Source organism: Lates calcarifer, linkage group LG3 (assembly GCF_001640805.2).
Source record: "Lates calcarifer isolate ASB-BC8 linkage group LG3, TLL_Latcal_v3, whole genome shotgun sequence".
In the NCBI taxonomy this organism is placed as follows: Eukaryota; Metazoa; Chordata; class Actinopteri; family Centropomidae; genus Lates; species Lates calcarifer.
The window spans coordinates 15880424-15898872 of NC_066835.1; the positions used below are offsets into that span (position 1 = coordinate 15880424).

At 37.7% G+C, this 18449-nt stretch overlaps 1 protein-coding gene across 1 annotated transcript; it reads right to left on the minus strand.

The window, feature by feature from the left end:
• Positions 1-1015: 1015 nt before the first annotated feature.
• Positions 1016-14172, minus strand: spaca4l (sperm acrosome associated 4 like). The gene is made up of 3 exons (XM_018687179.2): positions 14004-14172; positions 5484-5594; positions 1016-2898 (listed from the first exon to the last, which is right to left on the minus strand). The coding sequence occupies exons 1-3, from the start codon at positions 14170-14172 to the stop codon at positions 2672-2674; spliced, it is 507 nt and encodes a 168-aa protein (XP_018542695.2). The 3' UTR covers positions 1016-2671.
• Between the last annotated feature and the right edge of the window lie 4277 nt (positions 14173-18449).

Here is an 18449-nt window from a genome sequence, read left to right on the forward strand (position 1 = left end):
TGAGCTTAAGTTTTTATTTTTTATGTAATTTCTCACATAACTGACTAATTGTTTTGTCCAAAAATCACCAGATAAGAGTGAAGCTGGTCATTATAGAGTTCAGGTAGCCACATTCAGATTGATTCATGTTCAACTTCTCACATCTGGAACAAATGACTCATAAATCTATACTGACGACACATCTGTTTGCCATTGCTTTTAATCAAATTTTGGAGCTGCACGACATAGATTAATTTTATTTCTCTTTACTTATATCTATCACTTTCAATCAATTCATTTATTCATTTATTTATTTAGCACCTTTATCTGCTTCTAATCTTATTCCTGTTTCCTGCTTTGATTAAAGAACTTTCTGTCACCTTGTGTGTCCTTGTGTGTGAAATGTGCTACTGTACAAATAAACTTCCACTCATGATATTCAGATTGAGACAAAGAAAATCATCAAATCTTCACATTTAAGAAGCTGGAATCAGTATTAGTATGGCATTTGATGATTAGTTTCTGTTGATAAATAAAGTTAATCAACTAATTGTTTCAGTTTCAAGTGTAACGTTGCTGCATGGTGGGAAAAAATGGTTTCTTAAGCATCTACTGTGTTTAATCTCTCTACCCAAGAGAAAATGCAGTCAAAATTGGAGTCATTTAATTGTTAAAAACAGTTTGTGGAGTTAAATCTGGTTGGTTTTACATCATGAAAGCCTTTAAAATAACAAAGCCAGACCATCATTTTACACTAGTTCTAAAAAACACAGCCTGCTTTGGTTATTTATTGAGGATTTCTGTTTGTTTGCAGACAGCTTTCCACAGATTTAAACTGCTAAGGCTAAGAATGTCCTGCTCTGTGCCAAAACCTGAAATCATGACAGACGAGTTCCTTCTATGGTGGTGGCAGCACAGTCTCTTGTTTTGGGGTGGTGAAACCTGAAAAAGCCAGTCGGTCCTGAAAGGATGGCACCGAGCTCAAAGACATTTAGTAAGAAGAAACCAAACAAAATCACACCCAAGAGACAAGAGGTTGTTTCCCCCCACTTTGGATATTTATTGCATTCTTCAAATTGTCTAGATAACCAACTTTAAAAAACAGACAGGAATAAGAGTTTCTTTTTGGAAGTAATGCCAAAAGTACCAGTTACAGGAAGCAGTAGGAGTAATTCATCCTTATTTTTCATTCATGCGGAAATCCAAGCCAATCTGAAATAGAGACAATGACCGGCCTTGACAAATTTCAAATTGGTTTCACCGTCTCCAAAGGCAACACGATCGATTTAAACCACGTTCTCCCTTGTATATACATTAAAAACTAGTGAGATAAACAAAAGCTTCTACCCTACAGCTTATGAGTAACATGCAGTGTAGATTTGAAACCAATATCAAAAATATAACAGGTTAAAATCAGAATTAATGGAGCTGCTGGAGTCAAAAAACAGAGGAAGGTAAAACCAGGAACAATAAAACATGTTTTCACAGATGGACAAAAGCCAAGGGGCCCATTTACATTATGTTAGCTACAGGTTAATACAGTGAATGCAAAGCAAACAGCGATAAATGAAATGAATAGGAATAGAAATGATTGAGGCTTTGAAATCATAAATTGGCATTTGAATATTATGACTCTATAAAGGACAATACAGTGGGTAAAAGGCAATAACTTAAAAGAATAGTGTGATAATTTGGGAAATTAACTTGCTCCCCCTCTGTCAGAGTCAGATTAGAAAATCAATACAACTTTGATGTGTGTAGGATGAACATGAAGCTACAGCTAGAACTCCATTAGCTTAGCTTAGCATAAAGACTGGGAATAGGGGGAAACACTTAGCCTGGTTCTGACTGAAGGTAACAAAATAAACATATCAGCTCCTCTAAAGCTCTCAACATGTGTGAGTGTAAAAAAACACTACATGTGTCTTTTATTTCACTGACCAAGCATGCTAGTTGCTAACATTTAAAGGTGCTAGTAGTAGCTTTAGACAGAGCTAGGCTAGCTGTTTCCCCCTGTTTCCACTATTTATGCTAAACTAACCATTTCCTGGCTGTAGCTTCATGTTTACCACATAGACAGGAGGAGAGGTAGAAATCTTCTAATGCAACTCTTGACAGGGGAAAGCAAATAAGCTTGTTATCCAAAGTGTCAAACTATTCCTTTACGCCACAATGGCGCTAACAAACCCAGGAAAATTACTGTCATACAGTGACATACCCAACATGACTCTGCTGTTCACACCCACAGCCTTGTACAAAAACTTTATACAACTCATTCAAGTGGATAAAGTTAATTGCAATGCAGTTATCAATTAAAATCATGTCAGCGGATTTTAGACTTTAAATTGTCAACATTTTCATTTCTCTTATAGTGAAAGGAAGGCTGATACATCTAAATATACAAAAACAAAAATAGGGAATTGAACTTTAACTGACATGAACACTTGTGTGAAATGAAAAAGTACAATACACCTCAAGGATAGTAAATACAAGACCCATGTGGAGGAAAAAAAAAAACAAGCTCTGTAGCTACAAAACCACAGAGCTCATGTCTGAGGAGGGCATTTGATTTTATCCTGGTAGTGCGTGTGTGTGTGTGTGTGTGTGTGTGTGTGTGTGTGTGTGTGTGTGTGTGTGTCTGTGTCTGTGTCTGTGTGTGTATTGTGTCATCCATTATTCACTGTGTCTCCTGTCAAACCAGGACATTGGCCAGAAGCAGAGCAGCGACAGAGGCGAAGGCCAGGTTGACCCCGGAGGCCCCGGGGAGACCGGGTGCGGCGTTGCACAGGTCGGTAGAGCAGCACGTCTTGGTCATGGAGTAGACGGTGGAGTTGGATCCGCTGTTAAAGTTGACCTCTTTGGTCTTGTTGCACTCGGCCACCGCTAGACAGCCCTTCATCTTGATGTTCACGAAGCCGGCTGTGGGGCAACAGCAAAACACACACACACACATACACACAATCACTGTCAGTGTCCATTGTTCACTGTGTTTGTTTGAGATGGTTGGTTGGAGTTTCACATTCAGAGGAATGTGCAGATACACTGTCAGCTGTGAAGACCTTGTTACTCCAGTTTTGGTTTCTGGGGTTTTTAACTACAATTAAACGGACTATAAAACACTAAGTCCAATATACATTAAATATCTGGTTTCTGACACTATATTGTAGTTGTATGCTGCTACAAGGACATTTTAAGTGTTTATTAATGTACATTATTTGTCAGCAATTAAAAATTTTCCTTTGAAGATATTATTACAACTGTTTTACTATGTTGTCATTCATTATTCGGGATAGGGGATAAATATTTAAATACACACTCAAATCTGCTGATATAACTAGTTTATTACTACGTTTATATACTGCTTATAAATGCTTAATAAGGTGGCAGACTAAACATTTTAAACCCATAACAGGAATAAAAAGATACATCACTATACTGGGGTTTTAACTCCTTAAGAAGGAGAACAGTGGAGTTAATCTTTCTTTTCCCTTCTTGTCAATAAATCTCATGTTCCTAATAAAATAAAATGTCATAAATATATATCAACAATCCATAAAAAAAGTTTCAGTAATTTAGTTTAATAACTAGGCAAAGCAGTTTCTAGCAAAGTTATTCAAACAGAAGTAAATAGTGTATTTGTTGGAGACTATTTTCAGCTGTAGTGAGTGTTTACAGCAGCAGCAAAATAAACTACAGTGTGTGTGTGTTCAGTGTGATGAAGGAAATTATATCTGGCTTTAGCTACACAGGCTGCACTTGTTAAGGTGGGGACACATATTACGGCTCTGGAGACAATTATGAAAATGATCTGGGTGTGACGACTGATCAGATCGAGACTGGGTCTGGGTCAGCTGGTGGTGTTGTTGCCAAATTTGTTTTATATTAGTTTATTATAGTTTTATATTTGAGACTGACATCTGATGACATCACTTCTGTGTCGCCTGAGGAGGACCTTCCCGTAAAAAAACATACAAGAAGAATGGTGGAGATGCACTGGACAAGTAAAACAGAGGCAGAAATGTCAGTGCATATAAACACAGAAACCTGCTGGCTTCCCTCCAAGTTTGTTTTAGCACAAGAACATACGAGAGTTCATTCTTACGGTTTTTAGGAGGTTGTTGTTACTGTTAGAGCCGCTGACTCTACTGATATTTCCCTGTTGTCTTCCTCATACTGAAAAGACCACAGTTTAAACACGGTCACAGCCAGTGATAAAATTGTACCTACTGCTGCTATTTAGCTTTGTGCATTCAAGTTCTCATGTGACTGCTTTGTGGGCAGAGATCGACAAGATGGAGGCAACAGAGCTCTTCAAAAAATAAACACCACTATTATGTTTGATGCCTCAATACAATCTCCAGGAGTAAAAACTTAATGTTAGGTTGTAAACCAACTATACAACAGTTGCTTGACGTCAGCGTCTCGACCACTAAGCTTCCAACTTGTAATTTAATTTAGCTCTGACTTCCTCTACAAAAGCCTTTCTTCTTAGACAGTTAGTTATTGTTTTAAAGAGCATGAGTAGAAACACTACGAGGCTGTAAAGGTGGACCGGTGAGTAGCTCGGTCTTTGTGTGCGGTTTTATGACTTCGACCACCTCTGTAGTCTCACTGAGACAGATCAAAATGAGTATATAGTGATTGTGGCTCATGAGAAGGCAGTAGTCAATGAGGCAGACATGACAGATTTTTCTCTCCAAAACAGAGAAGGGCTACTGTATTACATTATCACTAACGTAAAGTTGATGCAGAATTTATGTTCACTGTGTATTAGACAACTCAATCATACTGTATAGAAACAAAAGGAAAATCTACTGCACTCTTTACAGAATGGAAAAGTTTGATGTAAATAATGTTTGACTAATGGTAAATCCATTAGGAAAAAATCCTGGTATGATCCTTTAAGCCTAAAACAACAATTGTTTCCTAAAGTTGTTACATGTTGACTTCTGGGAAGATGATTTTATGTTTACTGTACATTTACATTTACTACAGGCACCCTCATCTTAAAATCCATTTTGTAAATAGACTGTGAGCTAGAAGATGTCAGACAGACGCTGGAAGAATGAAAGTAAGAGACTGAACCAGCGTCTGGCACATGGGTTTATCTACTGTGAGTTAAGATAATCATTAGTAATTTTAATCGCCACGTCACAACACTTGGATGCATATTGACGGTGAGAAGCGAATATGTGATGTGTAACGCCTAAAACATGGAGGCACAAACGTGAGTGCGTGTTTAAAGCTGTAACTAATGATTTTCTCAGTACAGCTGGGTTGTCCATTATCTTCACTTGTTGTGTGACTTACTGATTAATCATGTTATTGTTCAGGCACAATAATAAAAAAAACGGCTCAACCTTTTCAAGGAAATGTTCTCACATTTGCAGCAGAGCTACGTCATCCGCTTTTGTTGTGAATAGATATTCTGAGAACGCAGTTGGGTCGATGCAAGTGGAGAAGAATGTCATCCAGTGGGATTTTTTAGCTACTGAGCTCCTTACCTGCTTCCCCTTCACCGCTGAAGCAGCGCTCTCCGCTATTACATGTGACTTTAGATGTTAAGCACAGGTTCCACAGGCCCAGTTTGCAATCGTAGCACTGCAGAGCTTGGCCTGCAATCAAAAGAAAGTTGGAGGGAAAGGCAGGGGAGGGGGTACAGAGGAGGAAGGAGGAAGAGGAGAAGTAGAATTAGCATAAATAGGTCTATAACAGGCAATAAACAGAACACATATAGTCTGACCCATTGTTTTTCCCTGTTTCCCAGATTAAACCACTTATGAATTAGCAGAATTTTTTCCCCTTCTCCAAACTGAGAGTCTAAGGATAGACGTTCTTCCCATCCTTAAGACTAATGATTAGTTTCCAGACACAAACAACTGACTGCAGACGACACATAATAGCGGCCTGTCTGGACCTTGTCAAATCAAACAGTCTGAAATGGGTTTATAGTCGAGGTCGAGTCGAGAGCCATGTTGACAAAACCTCGACTTACAGATAACAGGTCTAAAAGGCAGTCATCAATTCAGGATTTCCCAATGCAGCTCTAACATAAAAGAAGCTGGGTTTTAAACAACTGAAGTGCATTAAACGCAGACAGATTCAGAGCAGCGTGTAGTGATGAATGTGAGGCGCATTGCAAAATTAAAATACAGAGAGCAGGGAATAAAATTAAATGATTAGAATCACACCTGCAATATCAAAAGCAATAAAGAGAAACTTGAAAATATGACAGGTTATCTCTGCTTTGGGCTTGGAGACTAAAAATGTTGAACGGACCTCTATGGCAGAATGTTTAAAGACGTGCTGTGTCCCAATTCAATACTGAATACTAACTGTATGCATTGTCATAGTAAAGCCTAATGTTTTTGCAGTTTATATACAATAATCAGTGTAACCAAGTGTAGTTAAGTGTTTGGATAGAACATATAATACAATGAACTGCAATCCACCTACATTATATAACTGATGGGTTTATTTCTTAAACTTTATATAGGTGTAATTTTATGTAACTGATCTGTGATCTTGGTTTTATCACTTGGTTTAATCAATCCTTCTATTATCAGTTAAAACTCACATTCAGTTCAATTGTTTTTGTCCAGAACAAGGTTTATCAAAGTTACTGTTCCTCAAGGCCGTCTTAGGAAAATACAAATGATCCCTGGGAAGAGCTGATATAATAACAGAGGGAAAAAAAAGATTTTTAAAAATGTGGGACAAATGGTTACACCAAGCCTGATATCAAGTGACCATTGTTGAAGCGGAAACACTGCTGAGCGTGACTCATTGCCAGGGGGTGGGAGGGGGGATCACTCAGCAGAGGGAACTCTGTTGAAACCATTGTTGGAAACCGGTCGCTCCAGTTTCACCGTTAGTGTCCCATGATTGGAATTGTTGCAGAAAGAAGATACTAATCACAGTGAAGTCATCGTTTTAAAAAAACGGAAAGTTCAAGGTTCCTTGTTTGAATGAAATTTACTCAGTTTGTTTACTTTAAACTATTAAAATGAGTGATGGGCGGCCATGACAGCACAACTGGTATTGTTTTCACCTTGTGAGTCTGTGTGTGGTGTGTGTGTGTGTGTGTGTGTGTGTGTGTGTGTGTGTGTGTCATGATGACAAACGTGGTCATCGTGACACCAGATGTGGCGAGGATTACCACAGAGGTGGCGTAGAGTAATTTGGCCGGTGTTTATACGTCTGTAGACAGATTTTGTTGCTGTGGTAGTGTCATAAAATACAGTCACGAAACTTTACAGATGTGTAGCTGACATCAAAACAAAGGCCGAGTTCCTGGTCCCACCCATGTGCTCCAAATACTAATTATTAACAATTACATTTATTATTAAGTAATAACACTACTTAGCACTCAAAGGTTGCGACGTCAAAACATAATGGGTGCTTCAGCTGGTGTGATCCCATGGCAACATGGTCTCTAGTTCATGTTGTATTTGACCTCACTGTCCTTGTTGTGTAGAGATTTTGTTGCATCACAGCAACAAGCAGGTTAGTTACTGTGCTCATGTGTCTTGAACTTGGCCTATTTTTTGGATACAGTCCATTTAATTTTCAATTTATGGACCAATAGTTTCAGTTGTAAGTTAATAAGATAAACAAATAAAGGTTTGGGTCAATTGAATTTTCAAATGGACAACTCCTCATCCAGGAATAAACGGGTCATTTAAAATAATGAGTAATCTCACGTGCAACATTTACAAAAACTAAATCAATTGCTAAGTGGGATTGCTGATTAAATATTTAACTCCATTACTGTACAGTGAAAGGACATTTTTTTTCTCTAAGCAGTTAAGACTGTATTATCAAGATGTTCCCTGAGCTGACTCATCACCATTTTTCATTTTTTCCAGCGGAGTAGCTCCTCCATTTTAGGTGCGCATGGCTCAGCGGGACAACAATGTCCATTACATCACACTCAAAAAATGTTTTTTTTTTTTTAAAGTACTGATGTCTTTGGTTATACTTAATTTTACTTTTTCCACCGAAAACCCGAGGATTGGACTTAAAAAATCTGTGTGATACTGAGAGATAACCCCACAATATGGTTGGATAATCCCAATTCATTGGTTCACACCCACCATTGTGCACAAGCATCCCCACACCCTGCCCTGCTGGTTTCGGTTACACCCGAGTTCAAATAGCACTGACAATATAAAGATTTCTGAAAATCCTGACATCCTTTCTTTTTGACTTTACTCCTATATAATCACACATATCATTAAAATACATTCGTAAAATGGAAACAAAGATCTCATCTGGGAAACAATATCCATTTTTTGAGAATTAAGCCACCAAAAATGTATCAAAAGTCATTTATAAATTTTCTTAGTTCCTTTCAGGACTGTGTGTACTAAACTATCAAATCCATGAAAATGACAACACTTCAAGTTTTAAGTAAACCACAGAATATTTCAGTGTCATGTGACTTCAAAGCTGCCACACCTTGCAGTACTTCAGCGCTCTGCAATGTTGACTGGCATGTTATGTCCGTCACCCCGTCCCTGCCCCTGTCTGGGAGGGATCTCAAATCCAGCTCGACCTGATACTTCAAGCTATTGAGTCATTCTATTTATAAATACAACACGCACGCATGTGTTGCTTAAGATGTTTTTGTTTTTTTTGCATTTGTGCACAAAAATTCAGTGTCAAGGTCATGGAAGGAAGGGGCCTAGAGCTAAAGGGCTGGGTTTGAAGTGACTGACTTTATAGCAAGAAACGATGATAAATGATTACAAAGAGACCAAATGGCCAAAAACAGACATAAAACAACCAGAAACAGGTGCAAAATAACTACCAAGAGACCCAAAATGACCAAAAACACATGGAAATTGACCATGAAGAATTCAGGTTTGGGGGTCTTGTTGTTCTGTAGCACGTGGGGGGACCTCTGACATGTCTGAACCCAGGGGCCCGTTGTCTCATAATCTGTCTAAGGCTGAGGTACAGAGAGTCTGACTGGCATCTGGAAGTGAGATCACATGGGAACAGTGAGACTAATGACGCTCATTTACAGGAGACGGTTTCTGTTTGTTCACTGCAGCAGAAGCAGAAGTGTCTCAACATATAATTGTCTGTGTCTTCACCTGCCTCGATTGTACCAACATTTCTACGCAGCAGACCATTTTCCTTAGAATAAAAAAATCAAGATAAAAGCTGGAACATCTAGATCTACTGTGTGTAATGATAGGTGCGGCCATTCATTTTTGACCAATAGACAGAGGAGATTGACATGTGAGAAGCAGTGCAACATATTTGCAGGATTAATTAGTCATGACACAGCAGAGAGGAAAGAATTCTTCTCCTGTGAAGTACTTTTACAGTTCAGGGAGATCCTGTGCTGTACTAAGTCTGTTCTCTGTCTTTAAAGTGGTCAGGCAGGTTCTCAGAGCCTGTACTTTCAATCAGCTGACTCAGTTATACCCAATTACGAACCAAATTCTTAATATTTTATTATTTTTCAGATAGTTTACACACACTTATGTGTATTTCATCCAACTACTATTTCCTATTCATGCGACGTGTTCATGGGTTAGAAATAAAGGATGGGTTATAAATAAATGATTGACAGGAATTTTAGATCTACAAAAAAATAACTCCATAAGCTGATCATACTGCATGTTAAATCTATACCTGCAAAATTAACTGTATCTACAGCTGTCAAACAGGTGTAGTGGAGTAGATCATATTTCAGAATACAAGTATTTCAGAACTGTTCAACACTATCTGCCTTACAAATGCAGAGAAAAACAAATTACAAAAACTTAAAAAGATGGTTTTGTTTTTCAGGTTTTGTGTTACATTACCTTCATTTTATGTATATTAGGCTGATTATTTTGACTTCAAAGAACAGACAGATAATACGTAACACTTAAAAATGCAGATACTTCACTCTTTTAGAAACTCTTAAGAGAATACAATCAAAATCTTATGTGCTCAGACTGATAAAATAAGCACTATGTTGCTTTTAAATATTCTGCCTTAAATACACAGAAATATCAGAATATGCAAACAAGAAATCAAAAATTAAGAGACCTTGCCAATAAAAAAAAATTCAAGTAATAACAATGTTTATTTACAAGAGCACTATTTTTAGTAAAGTGACTTTTGGGAATGCAATGAGTCAGTCAGAACTGAGTAAAAATCAGCAATTCATCTGGAATAAGAGACTCCGTCTTTGCCATCCTTTTTCATAGCAGAGAATGTGTTTCAACTCAGGTGTGGCACATTACCAGCAACCTTCAATGTGCTGTATCAGTTTATACTGCCCTCTGCTGCTCATTCACTGAATCTACAGATCACAGAGCAGCAGCTGCTATAATTACAAAAAACAGAGATCCTGTTAAACCAAATACCAAGGAACAAGAGAATACTACAAGTGATTTCAGAGGAGTCACAGCTCTGATATTGTTGATGTATCAGGCATGTGGTTTTCTCCTCTAAATCAGTGCTTTGAGAGAAGTGAGTAACCAAGACTTAACCTAGAATTGTCATTTGTTTGTAGTTAAAATAGGTCTTGTGCCTAGTCAACATTTTGCCATTAATTCAACATGTGTGACCAACAGAAACAGCTAGTAAAACACATGCTCAAAACCACCCTCATAGTACACTTATTCAGCAATAAAAGCTCAGTTTTAGACAGCTCTGTATTATTCTCACTGTCTCAGCTAATTGTGGAAAGAAAAACAGTGAATAACATGGGCCAAAATTAAAGTCACAATGTGAGTCATGCGCTATGACACCAATCTGTTGAACTCAAAGTTGAGATGAGACACGCCGTCGTGAGATGAACATGCAAACAGGTTTATGAAAAGTAACATTAAGATAAATATGCAAACAGCCTTCAAAAGCTTCCTCTGGATACGGGTTGATTACCGTCCTCAGAATACAACCTCAGAAAGCCATAGATAAATACATCTGGGTGGGTCTGGTGTGTTGTGCAAATACACTACGTTTGCATTTGGATGTAAAATCAACCATGCTTGCTCACAAGGGCAACATCCTTGGAGGAGGAATGGGAGTAACCAGGCTGATCAGAGGAGTACCCAGATGACACGCTTGTGCCGTTAAGATATTTGTTTTCCTCTTGTGAAATAAATGCTTACAGATTAGTTAAACAAACGTTAAACATATTATGACAGAAGTAGAGAGAGAGTTTTCTCCATAAGACCGCAGCATGACACTAGGAACTTGTATTTTATACATGTATTTCTATTAGTTTAATGTAAATCCTTTTGTTGCAGTGAACTAATCGTTAAGGTACACCCAAAATGCTCTGGAATTACTTACAGGGTTGTGTCTATAATTTTAATTTACTTTCTTTTGTTGCAGTTGTTGAAAGACATATGAACAGTCAAGGTTCCTACATCTCATAACATGACTATATTACTTTTATGTTGCCTTGGTAAAACTGGACCAATGTGATAAGTTGAAAGTATCTCAAACACAACACAAAGAACAAAATGTGGCTCACACAAATTAAAAATCATCCCCATTTCATTATCTTGTTCAGTCAACATCCTCTCAAGACAAATTTACATCTTGACATCTGGATTTAAAAAGTACCTGGCTGCCACACAGAGGTGAGTATTTTTGTCTATTTTTTCTGGTGGCTGATGCTTGGGGAAACCTCTCAGTAGCCTGTAACATGTTGACTTCAAATATCAACTAGAGCACCATCTGAAATCATCTACTTCTCTCCAGAGTAAACACACCCACACAGACAGATTCAACCCTACTGGTCACTTGTACGGGGAGATGTAAAATCTCTGTATGTAATTATCTCCATTTGTGAGTCACTCTTGTGTCACAAACAAGGATTTAAGTAAAGGACTGGTAGGCCAAAGGTCAAAGATATCTCCTTAAAGTGTGAAAAGCAGCCAAGATGGGAAAACTGTTCCATCCAGATAGGGTGCGGTTTGAAATAAGAGATCAAAACAAGAGAGCTAAGGGGTTCCTGAGGGCAGAAAAGGACTACAATAGCCTCAAAACACAATAGCAGCAGAACAAATGTTCCTTATAGTATGGCCAATCTGTGCTACGTTCTGTAGAAACAGACTCTGAGACTCAGGCACAGTCTCCACTGTTACAAGGTGAGGAATTTCTCATGCAGTGTCTGGCAGGCTGGGACATGATTCAGTCTTTTAATAACGTCTGGAAAAAAAAAAAGAAAAAGAAAAAAAAAAGAACTCTGTACCACAAACAGGCTGCCTCACCCCAACCTGTAATAACAGCATTAGAGTAAAGCCTGGGATGTGCACAGAGGGTAAACACACCAAAACAATCTGCTGGTTGGAGTATTTTTCTCAGTTAATTACTTATATAAAATCTTGGAAACTGGTGAAAAATACCCATTATGAATTTCCAGAATCCATGTCCACGTCAAAGTCTTCAAATCTTGTTTTATCCAACCAACAGTCCAGAACTTTAAAAATATTCAGTTTACTGTCAGATAAGAAAACCTAAGTTTAGTCAGTTGACTAAGACTAATCAACTGGTTGTTTCAGTTCCGATTGATTTTGTGAGACTTACTTTTGTTATTTCAACTAATACATTGAGCTAATGTGGCTCAAAGTAACGCTTTATCCGTTACTTTGAGCTAATTAGCCTGTTTACTACCTTACTCTTTGCTATGTCGGTGGTTTATTCAGTACTTATCCTTTATTTATCCATGATGTTTAGCTAACTACTCCAACTGTTTTTTTTTCACATTACATTTAACTAACTAAATCAACAGTTACTTTTAGATCACTAATTCAGCTGTTTTACCATTACTTTTAGCTATCGTTACCTATTTCAACTGTTTTACTTTTAGCTAACATTAGCTAGTTCAAACATTTATCCATTACTTTTACCTCACTATAATGAACAACTTACCAGTTACCTTTAGCTAATGTTAACTTTGACTGTTTATCCATTACCTTTAGCTAATGTTGACAAGTTCAACTGTCTTACTTTTAGCTAACATTAACTAGTTCAACTGTCTTACTTTAAGCTAACGTAACTAGTTCAAATATTTATTCATTACTTTTTGCTTTTCAATTGCATACTAAGCTAAATCACCCACTTACTTTTACCTAACTGTTTTTACCATAACAGTTTTTACTTCTGTTTAACTATTTCAACCATCTCAAATCGTTTGTTATGACTGGTGGTGCTTTCAGGTGATATTATGAACAGTTAAACAGGTGATTCAATAGCAAAGGCTTCACTGCTGATTATATCATCTGAAACAGTCAAATGACTTTACTGTTAAACCAAACACCCAATTAAACCAGTAAAATATCATGTGATACGACACATGATTGTGCATTTGTATTACAATATGCTAAACAACTGTCAACTTTTTATTTACTGGCCCAACACTAGGTATATTCTCAGATAAGGTGCCCACTTGTTTAGGTCCCTCTGCCCCTAAAATGATGTGAACTGATGTGACACACCACTGGTATGAAAGACTGAACACACCCAGTCAGACAACAGCCCCAAGCTCTGCACAGACCCACTGACTAAATGTTAACAAAATTACACTCTTCTTAAAAAATATCCTTGCAGAAAGTCAAACAAACGTTTTTACTACAAATAATACAAGGATAGACAGGATTTCGACCTTGTTGCCAGGAAAAAACGTCATGGGGAGTTTAAAAATAAAAATTAGATCATGGAAAACAAAAAAACTCCGGGCTGGGGAAAGATCTTGAAGTCTAGCATAATCTAATAGTTAAAATCTTGCAAAAAATAAATGTTAAGTCTGAATTCAACAACACTGCAAACCCGGTTGTTGTATTTCTAGGGGAAACTAACGGCAACAAAACAAAACACAAACACACCAAACTTCATTCAAAAAAACGTGGATTTTATCGGGGAGCGTATTTAATCTTTCTCTCTGAAATAGAAAGCCGTATAGAGTAATAAATTCACTTTTAAGGGCAAGTTTTACAAGTGCGGTGCTTTACGTATCAGAAAAACATTTTTAAATGAATAAATCAAAATTTAGAGCTTTATCTTACCGATTGCAAAGCAGAATCCGACTGCCAAAAGCTGGAGAATAACTCTGTTCATCTTGGAAAAAAAGACAGTAAGATTACAAAGTGGACTTTGAGGAGAAGGTGTCTGCCTGTGAGAGCTCAGACCGTTACAAGCTTGATCAAACAATTTTTTTTTCCGCCATTGCTGCATTTATAATCTTCCACCTCCCATCACACGTCACCGTTATCCAATCAGTGGACGTCTTCTCAGGCGTCCACCCAGTTTTTTTTCTTCTATTCAACCTTTCCCACCTGAGCTTCACGCACAGGTGGGAGTTATTACTTCTCAGCTGGGATCTTAAGTGTAGGAAAGATGGGATATGGGGAATTGTAGTGATTTATAGTGATTTGATGCTGATTAAAATGGCTTACATTTTATGCCCTCATTTTAATCAGTGGTGCAAAGTAAAGTACATTTACTCAAGTACAACACTTGTACAGTGTTGATGTACTTTACTTGAGTATTTCCATTTTAAGCTCCTCTACACCTCTACTTAATTTGACAGTTGTAGTTGGTAGCTGTTGAGTGAGTACTTTTCCTTTTGTAGTACCCTTCCATTTTGCTAATAATACCTCTGTACTTTTGCTTAAGTAGGAGGAAGTGAGTAGAGTACAGTAGTTCCCATAGTACTCCAGGAATGCAGCTTTGGGGGATTTTTGTGTTTCTGTGGGACTTCAGGGTGACCTTTTAAGGATGCTAGTGTGCTTCATTGCACCTCTGGTAGGAAACTATAATATTATGGGATGCTTGTGTACTAACTCCACTGCTTTCTAGTGAAAAAGTTTGGTTACTTTTCCCCCCAAAAGTAATAGATTAAACATTCTTTATGGGTAAAAAAAAAAAAAAAAAGAAGAAGAATTTACCATTAAAAAGGCAGTAGATTTTTTAAGTGTTTTTATTAAAGTACATGCAAGTTTGATCTGACTGTATTTTAGTGATGGCTCTATAGAACATATTAGTTTAACAGATGACTTGTTAAAATTAGAACAATTATGTCATAATATAGCCTCAAGATGTTAAAAGACAGACACAAAACACGTTCCTTATACATCACAATATTGAAAACCAGACCAGCAAACAAATTATCTACATGAGCACACCTAAATACAACAACAAAGACTGATGGTTTTACACTGAATTTGGATTCCAACAAAATACAAATCATTTCAAATATTATCAAAACACCAGACTCACATCCAGTTTAGGAATGGATGAAGAACTTCTTATTGAGTTTTCTTCTTCTTTTTAAAAGGGAGAGCTACAGTGACAAAACAAACCTAATTAAGATAATTATTATTTGTCCTCCTGGTGGAGTTACGGACCACACCTATTTTGCTGATAAGCAAAACTACTGGGAAACACTGATAAAAAAAAGAATGGGGGTTTTAAGGGCTCCCAGATTAATTACATCAGCCAATATCCTGGTGATCATGCTCCTCCTGTTAATGTGATCGGCTAAAACACAAACTGTCTCACTAATGCACTAGAATAACCACCACAGAAACTACTGTAACTAAGGTTAGGCATACATTAGACACCTCTTGTGCAAACTCTTAGTATCTTAACAAACAGGTACAGTATGTGTGAGCGCTATGGAGGCAGTAGTGAAAGGTCACATTTAATTTCTCGCTGACTTCATTTCAGCACTCAAATTTATTATGAGTCAAATCATCTGTAGGTTTTTCAAGGTGGTACCTCACTTTACCTCTGCAAATGATTTATAAAGGTAATTTACAAGAGAAAGTGAGAAGTGTTAGGGACTGATAATATGCTGTACACTGTGTTTTTCCTTGTTGTTTTAGTGTTTTCGACTAGGCAGTGTGTAACATTTGGGGAAAAAAGTGCTTATCTGATGTTCTTAGGGCCTGATTGTGATGTGAACATACTTTCTATAATATTTGTTTTGCATGCATACCAGAAAGCGTTGCTGGCGTCCTCTGATTGGTGGGTTTTTCACAGGTAAGAGCCGATAGTCTATATACACCATTAGTTAGTATTTGAACAGTTACACTTTTTTTTATTGTTCTTCAGGCTCATTCAATTTGAAATAAAATAACGCATACCAAGTGTTTCCTGGGCAGCTGTGTGTAGTTTCAATGACGCACAAAAGAGCTGATATGTGGCTTAAGTTGACTGAGAGCTGAGAGGTGACATGAGGAGTGAAAAGAGGTCATCATGCAGGTGAAAAAGCAGCAAAAATCTACAAGAGAGATATGGAACGTAGCTGGTTTGTCAAATACTGATGGTCTGGACTGAAAGTATGGTGCTGTTTATATGAGCTTTTAAAGTCTGAGGACTGACATGCCAATTTGCAAGAGAAAAAGAGAGTGAACATCAGACTTCCATTCACCAGGTGGTCACAAACATTATTCCAAATGTCATAATGTGTAAACGGTGTTCACAAAAATCTGTTACTGCAGATTGAAGCTGCACATACACATATTTAAGTGACAAGTACAAATTTCAGCTGCAAAGAAAAAAATAAAATAAAATCATAATGTAGGTTCAAAATCTGTGTGAAGGGGTGTACCAAAGTATGAGATGCTAAAGTGGGAATGGGGAGTTCTGAGTTGCTTTATTCATAAATTGTGTCTGTCTTTTTGCGCCCATTCTTTTGTGTAATTGTGTTTATTGTTCAGTTAAATTAGATGTTTTCATGTACTTTGAAACTGGTAAGCAAAACATGAGGAAATGTCCGACATTAAAAAACAAGTTTATATCAATGTGGCTTTTGCCTCAAATAAGGATCAGCAGTGATATGTTTACCATGTATTTAGCCTTTGGCAATGAAACTGATTTTTTCACTGATAGAAATACCACACGTCTTCTGAATACCAATGTGTTTGAATGACTTGATGGGTAAAACAGCTGCTGCTGTTTGTTGGTGTAAGAATTAGTTAGAAATGAAGACAGACACTGGTGTTTATTATCAACATCACTCTGAAAAGGGAGGTCCTTCCCCCTGTTTTGAGATTTGCACCGTAGTTAAGACGCAGAGACGAAACAACCTTTCATGACTCAGTTTCTAGGGGAGGTTTTGAATGGGTTAAATATTCACTCAAGCAAGTCTAATCTTGCCCAGAGTTTGTCCCCAACCGTTACACTGTGTGACTTCTCCCAACAGTTTGCAAACAACCTTGGAACGACAAAAGTATTTAGTGAATGACTGACTTACTTAGATTTTCACAGTTTGTTTGTCCACATCAGTCACAATGCCCAACGCTTTTGATTGGTCTGCATGTTTGTTGTCTCTGTGTGAGCTGTTTGATGATTATCTCTGCATGTGACTTTGTAAAAGGGGCATGCTTTGGTTTCCCTGCTGGAAGTGGGGGAACAGTTATGAAATGGCATCTACAGAGTCATCGTTTTGAAATACTTTGCTGAGAGGGAGGCTGTTTGGGCTCGGTGAAATGCCTCTATTGTTTTGCCCACAGATCCTTGGTGTTTCTCAACTGCTGTCACTCGGAGAGAGGGCGTGTGGGAGCAACCAGCCAGACTAATCCTCATTCTAACAGCTACACCAGTGATGGCTAAGTCAAAAGCAAAATCCAAACTGTGAGAAAGAAGATGAGGAGGAACAAATGTAGGAAAGTTTAAATATTAAAACATACATTGCATATAAAAAATAGATGTTTACATGTTTTGTTAATTAGTTAGTTAGCACAAGACACAATGAACAGCTGGGGCTTGATGGTAATGTTGTTAGCTTTGCAGGTATTCGGTCCCAAAGCAAACATTTTGATCTGATGATGACACCAAGATAAAAAGTCAGAGGTTCACCAAAGTTTTCTCAAGTCATCCTGATGGGGACATGAATATGTATACCAGATTTAATGGCAATCCAACCAATGGTTGTTGAGATATTTCACTCAAAACCACATAGTGGCGCTAAAGAAAATTCAAATCATCACAATAGGACAGTAGGATTCATCCTCTGGAGACCATGAATAACTGTATATAACTGTGTGAAAATCCATCCATTACATGTTGAAATATTTCATGTGGTAAGTGAAAACATTGACCTGCTGGTGGCGGTAGAGGAAACATCAGAGGATCACCAAAGAGTCCATCACTGTCTTTACCAAATTTCAGTGCAATCATTGTTGAGATATTTCAGTCTGGACCAAGGTAGTGGAATGACAGACACTGGCTGCTAGTGTGGCTAAAAACTAGCGTCACATCTGGGCTACAGTTTGCCTGAGGCCACGTGGGCGACTGAAGTCAGCTATAAGAAGCATTTCTGGACTGATGAGATCACTATTGAGCTTTTTGACCAATCACGGCACATCATCATATTGTAGCACTCCCAGTGTGAAGCTTGGTGGTGGCAGCATCATGCTGTGGGGAAGCCTCTCTGCAGGAGGCCTGGGAAAGGAAAGCTTATGAAGGTGGAGGCAAAAATGAACACAGCAAAATACAGGGAGATC